The sequence below is a fragment of the Colobus angolensis genome, unplaced genomic scaffold, assembly GCF_000951035.1.
Source record: "Colobus angolensis palliatus isolate OR3802 unplaced genomic scaffold, Cang.pa_1.0 Scaffold50, whole genome shotgun sequence".
Taxonomy (NCBI): Eukaryota; Metazoa; Chordata; class Mammalia; order Primates; family Cercopithecidae; genus Colobus; species Colobus angolensis.
Window position 1 is genome coordinate 635,259 of NW_012118488.1, and position 13,107 is coordinate 648,365.

The 13,107-nt window shown below is 54.6% G+C and overlaps 1 protein-coding gene across 5 annotated transcripts in view; it reads right to left on the reverse strand.

Moving 5' to 3' along the window:
* Positions 1–1,836: 1,836 nt before the first annotated feature.
* The window catches only part of LASP1 (LIM and SH3 protein 1), a 52,800-nt gene continuing 41,529 nt past the window's right edge, over positions 1,837–13,107 (reverse strand). For 3 of the 5 annotated variants that reach the window (XM_011959826.1, XM_011959821.1, XM_011959823.1), the window contains 3 exons: positions 9,390–9,540; positions 8,736–8,839; positions 1,837–5,042 (listed from right to left, as the gene is read on the reverse strand). In XM_011959826.1, the coding sequence (XP_011815216.1) occupies positions 4,869–5,042; positions 8,736–8,839; positions 9,390–9,540 (429 nt within the window). In that variant the 3' untranslated portion in view covers positions 1,837–4,868. Of the gene's footprint in view, positions 5,043–8,731; positions 8,840–9,389; positions 9,541–13,107 lie in introns of all 5 variants that reach the window. The other 2 variants (XM_011959824.1, XM_011959825.1) reach the window with 2 other exon arrangements.

A 13,107-nucleotide genomic window follows, 5' to 3' on the forward strand; every position in this document is an offset into this window, starting at 1 on the left:
GCCTCCCGAGTAGCTGGGACTACAGGCGCCCACCACCACGCCCGGCTAATTTTTTGTATTTTTAGTAGAGACGGGGTTTCACCATGTTAGCCAGGATTTTTGTGTCTTTTTATAAGCCTCAATTATTTCCTATTAAATTAAAAAATTTCCTAGGATGTCTCTGAGGCCTAGTCTCCTTGGCCCCCATCCCAAATAGTATTTTTTTTAAAAGGCCTGGGGTTAAGATATATTGGTAACCTCCTCATAATGCTAGACCTCAAGAACTTAGGCCACTGTCAGAAGGAAATCCAGAAGCCCCTCCCATTGGCCCACTCCCAGGAGACAGAGCTTTCTGTGAGCAGGGAGTGGAGACTTGGCAGCAATGCCCCCCAAAGCACTGTTCCCTCAAATCTGAAGGTGAATGAAGCCTCCTGGGGAGTGGGGTAGGCCAACATGAGGCAAGCTTTGCCAACAAATTCCCTTCTATTGGGAAAGTATTAGGCTGCCTGTGCCCCTGGAGGGGAGCAGGTGTCAGTGCTGTCTCTAATTATACCACCCAGGGCCGCCTTGGATGCTCCCCACACTGCCCCAGCTCAGTGGACTCTGGCCATGTCATTCTCCAGATTACAAATGCTCAGCTCAGGAGAGCCCTCCTCCTCTCCACCCTGCTGTGATTCTGAGGCTGGAGAATGCTTTAGTTCTGAGCTCCAAGAGAGAAATGCCCCTCAAACAGCTGGACCTGACGCTGATTGGCAGCACCGAGCAGGGCCAGACTTACCTCTCTACCACTGTCCTCTTCCCAAGCCCACTGAGCAAGAGGGGAGGCCGCCTGGCCTTCTGGCCAGTCACAGACCCTGGGCACCTGGAGCAAAACATGGAGCCCAGGAGACATGCATCTGAGAGCTGCCAAGGACACAGGCACACGGCCTGCCACGGCCAGATGGCACAGCACCAGATTGTGAGCAACACATGGGGGTCTCAGCCCCACTCTGCCACTAGCTGTGACTGCCACCAATCTGCTTTGCCTTTCTGGGTTTCAGTGAGCCCCTCTATAAGTAGTTACTTCTCTCACAGGGTTGTGAGGAAGAAGGAAGAAAGGGGATGTGTATTAAAGATTACATTCAGAAGGCACTGTGAATAGTGCTTTGGGTTACCAGGCCACCTTACAGACAGCTTTATCCAGGTCCCATCCCACTGCGGAATGCCCTGTCCCTGTCATATCATTCCTTAAACGTATGGAGCTCATACTCTCTACCTGGCAGCGGCAGAGTGCTAGAACTGCTCCCCAGCCGAGCTCATTCATTAATTCAACAGCTCCGTACCTGCTTCTGGGCAAGTACCAGGGATTTAGAGATGAATTAGACTCATCGCCTGCCCCAAGGGCTCTGGCTAGTGGGTAGACAGATACATCACTGAGGAAGTGACACAGTAAGACAAGACGGAGCTCAGGGAAGCTTCCGGGAGCATCACTAAGTTGGGCAGAGAGGAATGAGCGGGTGAGAAGCCAGAAGTAGGTTGGTGGGGAGTTCTCAGCAAGGAGGAACTAGGGGCCGCGGGCTTGTCAGACAGCAGCAAACTATCCTTTGGCGTCCAGACAAGTCATTCTCTCCCTGAGGGGCAGCAGAGCTCCCAGGAGGGCCATAGGCCAGTGCCCCCAAGCAGACAGAACACACACACACACAGCAGTACGTTACAGCTAGACACACACACACGCACACAGCAGCACCTCACAGCTAGACACACACACACATACAGCAGCAGCACCTCACAGCTAGACACACACACACATACAGCAGCAGCACCTCACAGCTAGACACACACACACAACAGCACCTCAGAGCCAGAGAGGAAACCAAGTCCGCAGGTAAAAATTATACTTTTATTTGAGTCACCAGGAGAAAGATTCACTTGTGGTTCAAGTCAAATGTTCAGAATCGTAACAGGCCAGAAAGATTTGATCCCGAGCACAAGCCCACGAGGGAGGGGACCAAAACAGACCAAAAAGAGACAACAACCCCATATAAAAAGATGAATGGGTGGCTTCACACACGCACATACATACACACACACACACACACAGAGAGATGAAATGCTTGGACAGAGGCAAATTTCACGTGGTCATTTCTGTTTCTTTTTAAATACTGGCTTGTGGGGTGGGATTTTGTTTATTCCAGCTACAAGAAAATGCCCAAAAGTGTTATGTGAGGGGGGAAAGGCAGAAATTAAGCAATTAAGTCATTTTCCCTGGAGGGACATGAGAGGGAGAAAACAGGAGGCAGTGTTGGGAGAACACACTTTGCTCACTACTGGGCTTCTTGTTATTTTTAGTATTGGTCCAAATATAACAAAAAGTTACATTCACATTCTAGCTTTGATGCCTCTTTCCTAGGATTAAATGAGCTGAAAGACCTCTGTGAACTGTAGAGAAGACCAGGGACTCAGCCCAGCACAGCCCAGCCCCTCAGGGCTCTGTACTCTTCTAGGGATGTAATGGTTCTGGTAAGGAACAGAGACGCCCAGCAGCCTCCGGGTCACTCAGCACCAGTGTGACAGTCCCTCCTCTCTCTGGGGGTGTGTAAGAAAATGGCCCCTATTTTTAGGACAGGAAGAGTAGAGGGAGGGCCTGCAGCAAGATTCCATAACTGGCTCGCCTTATCTGGGAAGGAGAATTAAGCTGAGTGACAACAGGCTGCTTCTTGCTGCTCCTCCCTTCCACTCACCACTCTCCCAAACTCAGGTCCTCTAAGGGGATGTGTCCCTAACCTTTGGTCCCCAAATCCACATTGTGCTTTGAGATCAAGAGGACACAGAATGCACCAGCGCCACCCAAGACTCCCAAGAGATTCTCTGCCTCCCCAAGCCCCCAAATCGCCCAATATAAGATATTCCACTTGCCTCCACCTAGGCTGGGGCCAGAAAGGAAAAGGGATGGGTTAGGAAGGGCCTCCCCTCCCCCAGTCTTTTCCTCAACCTCTCATTTGGGGCAAATATCCCCAAATCAATTAACAAGCAGTTGACAAAAACACCCATGATGACTGATTGTTGAACAGGCCAACACCTTCAGGTCCTGCCCCTCACCTGGGGGTACAAGTGTGCAAAGGGACAAGAGGCCAACAGCGGGGGGCCTGGTTGGGCTCAGGGTGAAAATGGGATGGGGACTCCCAGAGGGTGGCAAGAAAACCAGAGATGAAATCAAGTGAGGCCAGGGTTGTCACAGCCACCCGCGAGCAGAAAGCAGGAACTGGATATAGCACCATCTTTCCCTCCCCATCCCGGAGGCTGTGCTTCCAGTTTTGCAGCCCTGGGATCCTCTTTCTTGCTTCAAGGGAGCTTTATGTAAGTGATGGGGAGGTCTAGGGAAAGAGCCCCCAGAGTGAGACACCCACAGGGTGACACTTCTCCCACCCTGTTCTGCAGCCCCAGACAGAGATGGAGGAAAATATGCCTGGAGTGACAGAGCCTTCCTCCACCCCTTAGCCCCAGCAGGCTGCAGACCCTGTGGCAGCCCCACCAACTCCACACCAACCTCTTACCTTCCACCCTGCACGCTGCAAAGTGCAGTTTGGTGGGCTTCCTCCAGTCAGAGATGGGGAGAAGGAGGAGCTTCATTCCAAAAAAACATAAGGAACCTCTCTCCCCCAGGAGCCCTCCCCTCTCACTGTGGGTTCTGAGGAAACTCCCAGGGGAAGACGGCTCTTCGTACCCTCACATAACCCCACCCACACATAGGCCCAGAGACACCTACAGACACACCCCCTGCCCCATCTCTCACATTCACACTCACACACTTGCATGTCAGACACCTGCAGACATACATGCTCCTGCGTCCGCACACCAGGTCTTGGAGATTTAGTGATCCTTGCTGGCTTTGTGCAGCTCCAAGTCCACTTGGCATTGGGCTGGGGAGGGGAGGCCATGGAAGGCTCTGAGACATCTTCCCATGAGGAGCAGGGAGGAGCAGCCACCTAACCCAGATCCTGGGGGCTGAGGGAGGCTGAAGACCAAAAGGCCCTGAGGCACCCTTGCCCAATACTTCGGGACCATGGCTTCCAGCCTAGGAGGCAGGCAAGGGTCCCTGGAGACTGGGGGTGGGTGTGGGGAAAGGGGCTGCGGGAGAGAACTCCTTGTTCGCCTCCTTCCGGTAGCCGTCCCTAAAATTACGAAAGGCAAGAACCTGACCCAAGCGGTGCTTCCTGGGGAGCTCTTTGCCCGCTGCAGGTATGCGTGGGCAGGAGGGCAAAATCACAGTGTGCGAAGGAACGCATGGGGAGGGGATGAGTGCACCCGCAGCAGGAACCCCATTCTCCTGTTGTTGCCCCTGAGGAGGGAGGTACGGAGAGAGACTCCAGGTGGGCAGAGCCCCCTCTTTGAGAAAGAGAAGTAGAGCCCATCCCACTGGACCCTACACAACGGCAGAGCCCCCGTCGCCATCCCAGGCACCGAGAAGTGGATCCCACTTTGGAGAATGTAGGAGCCCCTGCCCTGGAGTCCTGGGAGTCTCAGGCTCACCCCAGCCCTGGAATGTGTGGGTATGTGAGGAGCTGGGCAGGAGGACGTGAGGGAAGAGAACAGAGGGGCAGGCAAGGCCCACAGGCCAACAGGTCTTCCATTCCAGCCCTGCCCCACGGGCTTCACCCTCCCCCAGAGAGGCCCACGCCTGTTCCATCCAGAGAGAAAACCAAGAAGTCGGTCAAGGGGGAAGCCTGCCAGAGGAGGGAGCCCGCGGAAGTGGCAGAAGGCTTCAGTTGGCAAAAGAAGCTGGAAGAGGGGTAGGAATCACAAGCTGTTGCAGGTTTTAAAAAACAGAGACACTGAAGAATGGACGGGTCACGCCCAGGACGGATGCGATGCCATGGAATGTGCTGAAGACAGATGGGGGCGCTGCAGGTTCAGATGGCCTCCACGTAGTTGGCCGGCAGCATCCCCGTGTCGCCGGTGCGCTCCACCGTCCCGTACATCCAGCCGTCGTCGATCTGCTGCACATTGATGATGGTGTCACCGTCCTGGAAGGAGACCTCGTCCTCGTCGGCAGCGCTGTAGTCATACACCGCGCGGTACCGCTTCTGCGGGGGAAGTGTGGTCAGCCGAGGGCCCTGGATGCCGGCTTACCTGGGTCTGAGCATTTCCTTCTAACTCTCCAGGACCCTGGAGCAGAGCCTGGGAGAGCAGTGAACTCAGAAATGGAGCACCAGGCTCTGCTACAAAGATTCTTACCTCTGTGTCTTGCTTTCTGAGGGCAATCGATCTTTCACAACCTTTGGCAGCTATTAAGGGCCAGAGGCAGAACAGGGACTGGGTCACATCAGCTCTGCCCCACCTCCCTGAACAGGACTGCAGTAAGGTCCACCAGCCATGATGACACAGGAATGTCTAAAAATATGACACGCAGGCCAGGTGCAGTGGCTCACACCTGTAATCCCAGCACTGTGGGAGGCCAAGGCAGGAGAACTGCTTGAGCCCAAAGGTTGAAATCAGCCTGGGAAACAGAGTGAGAACAAACCCCCCCCACCTTTTTTTTTTGAGATGGAGTCTTGCTTTGTCACCCAAGCTGGAGTGCAATGGCGCGATCTTGGCTCACTGCAACATCCACCTCCTGGGTTCAAGTGATTCTCCTGCCTCAGTCTCCCAAGTAGCTGGGACTATAGGTGTGTACCACCATGCCCAGCTAATTTTTGTACTTTTTTGTAGAGACAGGGTTTCACCATGTTGGCCAGGATGGTCTCAAACTCCTGGTCTCAAGTGATCTGCCCGCCCCGGCCTCCCAAAGTGCTAGGATTACAAGCGTGAGCCCATCTCTACAAAAAATAAAAAATTAGTTAGGTTTAGTGGTACATGCCTGTAGTCTCAGCTACTCAGGAGGCTGAGGTGGGAGGGTCACTTCAACCCAGGAGGTTGAGGCTGCAGTGAGCTAGCTGTGATTGCACCACTGCTGCACTCCAGCCTGGGCAGCAGAGCATGACCCTGTCTCAAAAAAGAAAAAACAAAAACAAAAACAGAAAAAACATGACCTGTATGCTATTATTTGTATGATTATAAGCACCAGTAGTTTCCTTCAGAAGCCATGATGAGTCCTGTCCAAGTTCAGGACAAAGACCTTTCCTCGGGAGAAAAGTCTTCAGGAGACGTGTCTATCAGGTTCCACCTTCCAAGCCTCAGCCAAAATCTGCTGCTTAAGCCCTAGATCTAGGTAATGTCCAGGAAGGCACACAAAATTCTACAGCATCACCTACTACCAGGATGGAGTCTTAAAAAAGAAAGAGGAAAAATAAATAAATCAATAAATCCTATAGCTATAGACAACATTCTGCCTCCCCTGATCTTCACTGTCCTTGACTTGTCTCTGAGGCTCCACAGGACAGTTTGAAACCAACAGGTCTACGGGATAAGAGGTCACACCTCTCATGAAGTGACCTCAGTTTCTCTCATCACCAATTCTGCCTCTGTCTTGGTCTGAGCCACTCCCATCCATGCCTGCATCTTGCAGCAGCCTCCTGACAGTCTCCCTGCTTCCACCCTTAAACCAGATCCATGCCTGCATCCTGCAGCAGCCTGCTGCCAGTCTCCCTGCTTCCACCCTTAAACCAGATCCATGCCTGCATCCTGCAGCAGCCTCCTGACAGTCTCCCTGCTTCCACCCTTAAACCAGATCCATGCCTGCATCCTGCAGCAGCTCCTGCCAGTCTCCCTGCTTCCACCCTTAAACCAGATCCATGCCTGCATCCTGCAGCAGCTCCTGACAGTCTCCCTGCTTCCACCCTTAAACCAGATCCATGCCTGCATCCTGCAACAGCTCCTGACAGTCTCCCTGCTTCCACCCTTAAACCAGTCTCTCCTCAACACAGCTGCCAGGTTGGTCTTCCAAAAACCTGTGTCGCTCTGCACAGATCACAGGTCCCAGAGGCCTTCCTGGGACCCACAGGTCCCTGCATAATCGCAACTCTTCCCCTCTCCCACTGTAGTCAATTTGGGTTTCCTGCTGCTTCTTGAACTTTCCTAGAATATTCCCGCCTCAGCACCTTCGCGCTTGCTGTCCTCGTTGCATGGCTCACTCTTTCCTTTATTGAGGACTTTGCTCAAATGTCCCGTCTTTTTTTTTTCTTTCCCAGCCAGAGTTTCACTCTTGTTGCCCAGGCTGGAGTGTAAATGGCATGATCTCGGCTCACTGCAATCTCTACCTCCCAGGTTCAAGCAATTCTCCTGCCTCAGCCTCCCAAGTAGCTGGGATTACAGGCATGCACCACCATGCCCGGCTAATTTTATATTTTCAGTAGAGACAGGGTTTCACCATGTTGGCCAGGCTGGTTTCAAACCCCTGACTCAGGTGATCCGCCCACTTTGGCCTCCCAAAGTGCTGGGATTACAGGCGTGAGTCACTGCACCCGGCCAAATGTCTTTTTTCTTTGGAGATGGAGTCTTGCTCTATTGCCCAGGCTGGAGTGCAGTGGTGCGATCTTGGCTCACTGCAACCTCTGCCTCTCCGGTTCAAGCAATGCTACTGCCTCAGTCTCCCGAGTAGCTGGGATTACAGATTACAGGTACACGCCACCACACCTGGCTAATTTTTGTATTTTTGGTAGACAGGAGGTTTCACCATGTTGGCCAGGCTGATCTCAAACTCCTGCCCTCAAGTGATCTGCCCGCCTTGGCCTCCCAAAGTGCTGGGATTACAAGTGTGAGCCACCGCACCTGGCCAAATGTCTTAATCCAGCTGCTTTCTATCCATCCCTCACCCTGCTGTCTTTCTCTTCACAGCATGTCACCGCTGACCTTACGTTATATACCTATTTTCTTACTGCATTCTTGTTTGTCCCCCTGACTGAAATGTAAGCCCCCAGAGGGCAGGAAGTGGCTTTGTATTCAGAGATGGACCCCACACATCCAGGAGAGACCCATCAAGGAGGGAAGGACTGGCTGGGCTGCCTGGAACCTTATCCTTCAGACTAACTCTTGTGCCAGTGCCGCGGGCAGTCCTAACATACCTTTGTTTGTGTGCCCAGAGCATCAGGCTCCAGCCAGCCATTATCTCAGGCGATTTTATCTCTCTAGTATCTGTTCTGCTCCTACGTGAGCTACTTTGAATTCCCAGGCACCCAGCGTGGAGGCGCTGAGCCTGCCAGGAGCTTGGTCAGGGTGGCTCAGCGGCACCCATGGGTGGAGTGAGTGGCAGGGCTTATAGATCATTCACTCGCTCTAGGCCTGGCACAGAGTAGTTGAACCAGAGGGATGCTGCCAGGTCCCCAGCCTAGCAGGGGACACAGAGAAGGTGACCAACACAAAGAGTTCTTTTTAGTTGGAAAAAGTGCTCTGAAGGCAGCCAGTGGGGTTGAGTGATGCAAAGCATCAGGGTGGTGCGCTTTGCACGGCATGGCTGGGGAGGCCCCTCAGAGGCAGGGGCAGCCTGAGAGCTGATGGATTTGGGGGCCATCCTCATGATGCGAGGAGAGCAGCACCCAGGGCTGGAAGGCCCCACACAGAAAGGTACCTTGTGTGTTCCCAGGTAGCTGGGGTAAGGAAACCCCGCCCAAAGCAGGGTGATTGACCTGCCCATGGTACACAGGGGTGGAACGCAGGGCCCCAGTCCCAGCCAGCCTCTGCCCACTACGCCAACCAATTTCCTCTCTGCTCATAAGGCTGAGATCCTTATCATCACACACAACAGTGTGGGTGCAAAGGTCAGGAGAATCCACCAGCTGTGTCCAAGCCTTCCCTGAGGACCCCCTGCCTCTGGCCTCTCCCCTCCGGCCAGCGTTACTCACCCCGCCACCACCTGGGGCGCTGCGCTGTATGGAGACTGGGGCTGCAGGCTCCTTGTAGCCACCATAGGACTGGGCCACCGGCTGCTGCTGGGGCTGCTGGTAAACTGGAAGATGGGAGGAGACAGGGCTCGAAAACCGTCCTGCCAAACCCAGCCCCTCCCAGAGCTCCCGAGAAGCCCATACCATGCACTTCGACCCCATCCCCAACCCGGCTCAAGACCCATGGCTCAAAGGCTGACGTCCACGCGTGCACATCTGCCGGTGTGGTGTATCTCACAGCAGGGGCTCTGAGCCCCATGACCTGGGGGCCTCTCCCTTCAATCCTCTTGGCACAGTACAGGCCAGACCCTGGTGCTCACGCCCTCATCCTGGATGAGAATGGGACTTGGGGGCTTGGGAAGCAGTCCTTTCCAAGCCTGCATGCGTGTGTGTGTGTATGTGCATGTGTGTGTCTGACTCTCGCCGGCTTCCTCCGCACCCCAGCTGGCCCGGCCTCAGGTCCTCTGTCCCCTCTTGCACACGAGAGGCTGAGTTGCCTGTTGATTAAGAGCAAGGCTCCAGAAGGTGTATCTGTCTGTCTGTCTTCTCTCTGGCTTCCTCCCCACCCCACTGGCCTTGCCTTACGTGGTCTGCACCAACAGGCCCTGCACTCACCCGGGGCACTGGTCGGGATGTGGTGAGGCTGCTGCTGCTCCGGGGGCCGCCGGTAGCTGCTGCTTTCCTGGGAATCCCGGCGCTCTGGCTCCATGCCCTCGCCCCCGCTAGGGCCCATGCGGCTCTTCTCAAACTCCTCATGGTATTTTATCTGCAAGGTCAGAAGGCACTGGGTAAAGGATCCAACCGCAAACCACCCAGTTCCTTCCCATGACCCTCAAGATCCCCGGATGGGAGAGACTCCCCAAGAGCTTTGGGTAGAGAAAGCCAGGTCTTGCTCTGGAAGCACCAGCTGTGTGCCCTTGGACAAGCTACCTAACCTTGCCAAGTCTCAGTTTTCACCTCTGCAAAATGGGACACCAGTATCTCCCTCAGACGTTGCTGGAAAATGCAATGAAATGACTGACGTAAAAGCACCATGAGAACTAAAGGAACTAAAGAATCAGATCAAAGTTTGTGGCCACTTTTCTTTTTTTTTGAGACGGAGTTTTGCTCTGTCGCCCAGGCTGGAGTGCAATGGCGCAATCTCGGCTCACCGCAACCTCCACCTCCAGGGTTCAAGCGATTCTCCTGCCTCAGCCTCCCGAGTAGCTGGGATTATAGGCGCCTGCCACTACACCCAGCTAATTTTTTGTATTCTTAGTAGAGACAGGGTTTCATCACATTGACCAGGCTGGTCTCAAACTCCTGACCTCAGGTGATCCACCCGCCTCGGCCTCTCAAACTGCAAGGATTGCAGGCATGAGCCACCGCGACCGGCCAAGTGGTAACTTTTATATGCCTGCGGCGGAGGCGGGGGCTGCTCTGTTTCCGCCCTGATCAACAGTAACAACAGCAACAGCGGTTTACTGAGTTCTTACTGTGCCAGGGTCGTGCTAGGCATTTTATGTCACAGGCTCATGTGAGCTCATCAGCGCCCCTGAGGGGTAGATTGCAGACCCCATGCAACAGGCAAGAAGGAAACGAAGGGATTGATAAGTGAAGTGAGTGGCCCAAGATCACAGATTCCAGAGCCTTGCTCTTTATGAACAGGTTATTCCGCCTCTTGTGTGCAAGATGTCGCGGGTGCTACAGTCTAGGATGATGCTCTGCTGAGAACCCCAGCCTTTAGGGACAAAAACTGCCAGACCCTCCCTGAGGGCGGGACATTGTCTTGGAGATGGGCTCCTTCTCGGGTCAGGTTCCAAAAATGGGCAGAGAGGCCCAAAGAAGTCATATCCCTCAGGAACACCCCACTAGGCAGGCATGTGAGGCTCCAAGCCCTGAAGTCGGTGTCTTGCCCCCACAGCGCACTACTGGCTACAGAGACCCCCACCTTGACCACCACTACCCAGGAGTCTTGAGTTGGACCTCATGTTGTTTGAGGGCTGTGACTGTGCCTGCCTGGGGCTGGCTGCATTAGCCATCAAGGTCAGGAGGGCAGGGGAGGCAGGTGCCCACCAAGCCAAGTCGGGGAGGGGAGGGAAGCTGCACCCTGCCCAGACCCCTTGGGTGCTGTGGCGGAGGACTTGGCCAGTTTGGGGGAACCAGAGACCCTGCTGCCTCCATCAGAGACCTAAGCAGCGTCAGCCAGAGGAAGCCCCACCCCACTACCAGAAAGAAACCTCAGGGTCAACTGGCCCATTTGTGTCCAGAGCCTCAGCCCCAGCTCAATCCTCTTAGCCAACTGAGTCAGAGAGAAACGGTCATTCATCCACCTTGTCTTCAGGCTGAGTCCCATGGTGGGACCAGAACACCAGCCTCGGTGTTCCCTGCTAGATTCAGATTCTGATCGGCCCCAGGCTTCCTCCATCTCCCATGGCACCTTCTCTGGACACCAGTCTTTCCTCCTCTCAGGTCTGAAAACTGTCCAGATGGCCTTCTGGGGCTGCCCCAGACTCCCAAAGACAGGCCTGCCAAGGTCTCCCGGATCTCAGCCTAAGAGCCAGACCCTGGAGAATCACGGGTGACTCCCCACATTTGCAGCACCCTGACCCTGTGGCAAACAGATCCTGCGGCACCCTGGCCCAGTGGCACCCTAACCCCGTGGCACCCTGGCCCTGTGGCAATCTGACCCTGTGGCACCCTTGCTCCCACTCTCCTTCCTCCAGCCACTCCATGAGGCATAAGGCCCATACCTTCACACCTCACATGCCTGGATCCAGCTGCTCTAGCCCCACCTGGGCCAGCCCAGACCCGGCCCCTGGGCTCATATGGGACAGGGGAAAAGTCAAGATCCCTATTCCCAGGCAACCGTATATCAGGTGGGTTTTGAGGCCTGTATTGCATGCACCTGCAGCAAAAATACACCACAAGAAAAGCGGGTGATAAGGCGAGCACGCTGGCTCACACCTATAATCCCAGAGCTTTGGGAGGCCAAGGTGGGTGGGTCACTTGAGGTCAGGAGTTCAAGACCAGCCTCGCCAACATGGTGAAACTTGTCTCTACTAAAAATACAAAAATTAGCTGGGTGTGGTGACAGGCGCCTGTAATCCCAGCTACTCGGGAGGCTGAGGCAAAAGGATAGCTTGAACCCAGGAGGCAGAGGTTGCAGTGAGCCAAGATTATACCACTGTACTCCAGCCTGGGTGACGGAGTGAGACTCCATGACTCTGTCTCAAAAAAAAAAAAAAAAAAAAAAAAAAGAAGAGTCACAGAGCCTCACATACATATCTCATTGCCTCAAACGGGAAAAGACCTCCAGATGGGCCTATTCATGGGGGAGGAAGCCAGCCCTGGCCAGACTGACCATGCCCAACCCCACCAGGAAGGGCACCAGGAAGGGCACCAGGGCACTCCCAGACACGGGGCCCATGCCCTGCTCTCAGATCCCTAAGACAAGGCCAGAAGTGACTCTCCCAGCCCACTCCCTCAGCAGCACCCTGTCCGCTGGTTGGGGGTGGTGGGGGAAGACAAGGGAAGGGGATACCAGTCAGCAGCCCTAGTTGATACACTTCATGCATATCAGCTCACTGAATCCTCCCCACAAGCCTCTGAGGTAGTCAGTGTCATATCCCAATATCCAGAGAGGCTAAGGGACCTGCCCAAGGTCATCCAGACATATGGTGGTAGGGAGGGAAGGGATTAAGGTCAACCTGAAGGCAGCCCACCCTCGCCACTCAAGGGCGGTCCAGCCTTCTCTCATCCTTCAAGGTCCATCTCGGCACCTCATCCTCGGGACGCTGGCCCTGGCTCCAGGCTGAACCCAGGGCTTCCACAGCACCCGGGACTGGGCTGTGCTGTCGGCGGGTAGTGTCCCCCCTCAACTGGATGGAAGCTCCTGGAAGGTAGTGAAGGAGCCAGTTATTCTGATGCCAGGGCCTCCCACAGCACTGCACGCCCCAGGCCTCGGGACTGGCTTAAGAGAACAGACCAAGATCCTGGAGACCCTTGAGCTTTGCTTCTTAAAATGTGGTCTCCAGGCCGGGTGTGGTGGCTCACACCTGTCATCCCAGCACTTTGGGAGGCTGAGACTGGTGGATCACCTGAGGTCAGGAGTTTGAGACCAGCCTGGCCAACATGGCCAGGCACCTGTGATCCCAGCTACTCAGGAGGCTGAGGCACAAGAATTCCTTGAACCCCGGAGGCGGAGGTTGCAGTGAGCCAAGAGAGCGCCATTGCACTCCATCCTGGGCGACAGAGTGAGACTCCATCTCAAAAAAAAAGAAAAAAAAAGGTGGTCTCCAGACTACCTGTGTCTGACTCAACTAGGCTCCTTGTTAGAATGCAGGTTCTAGGG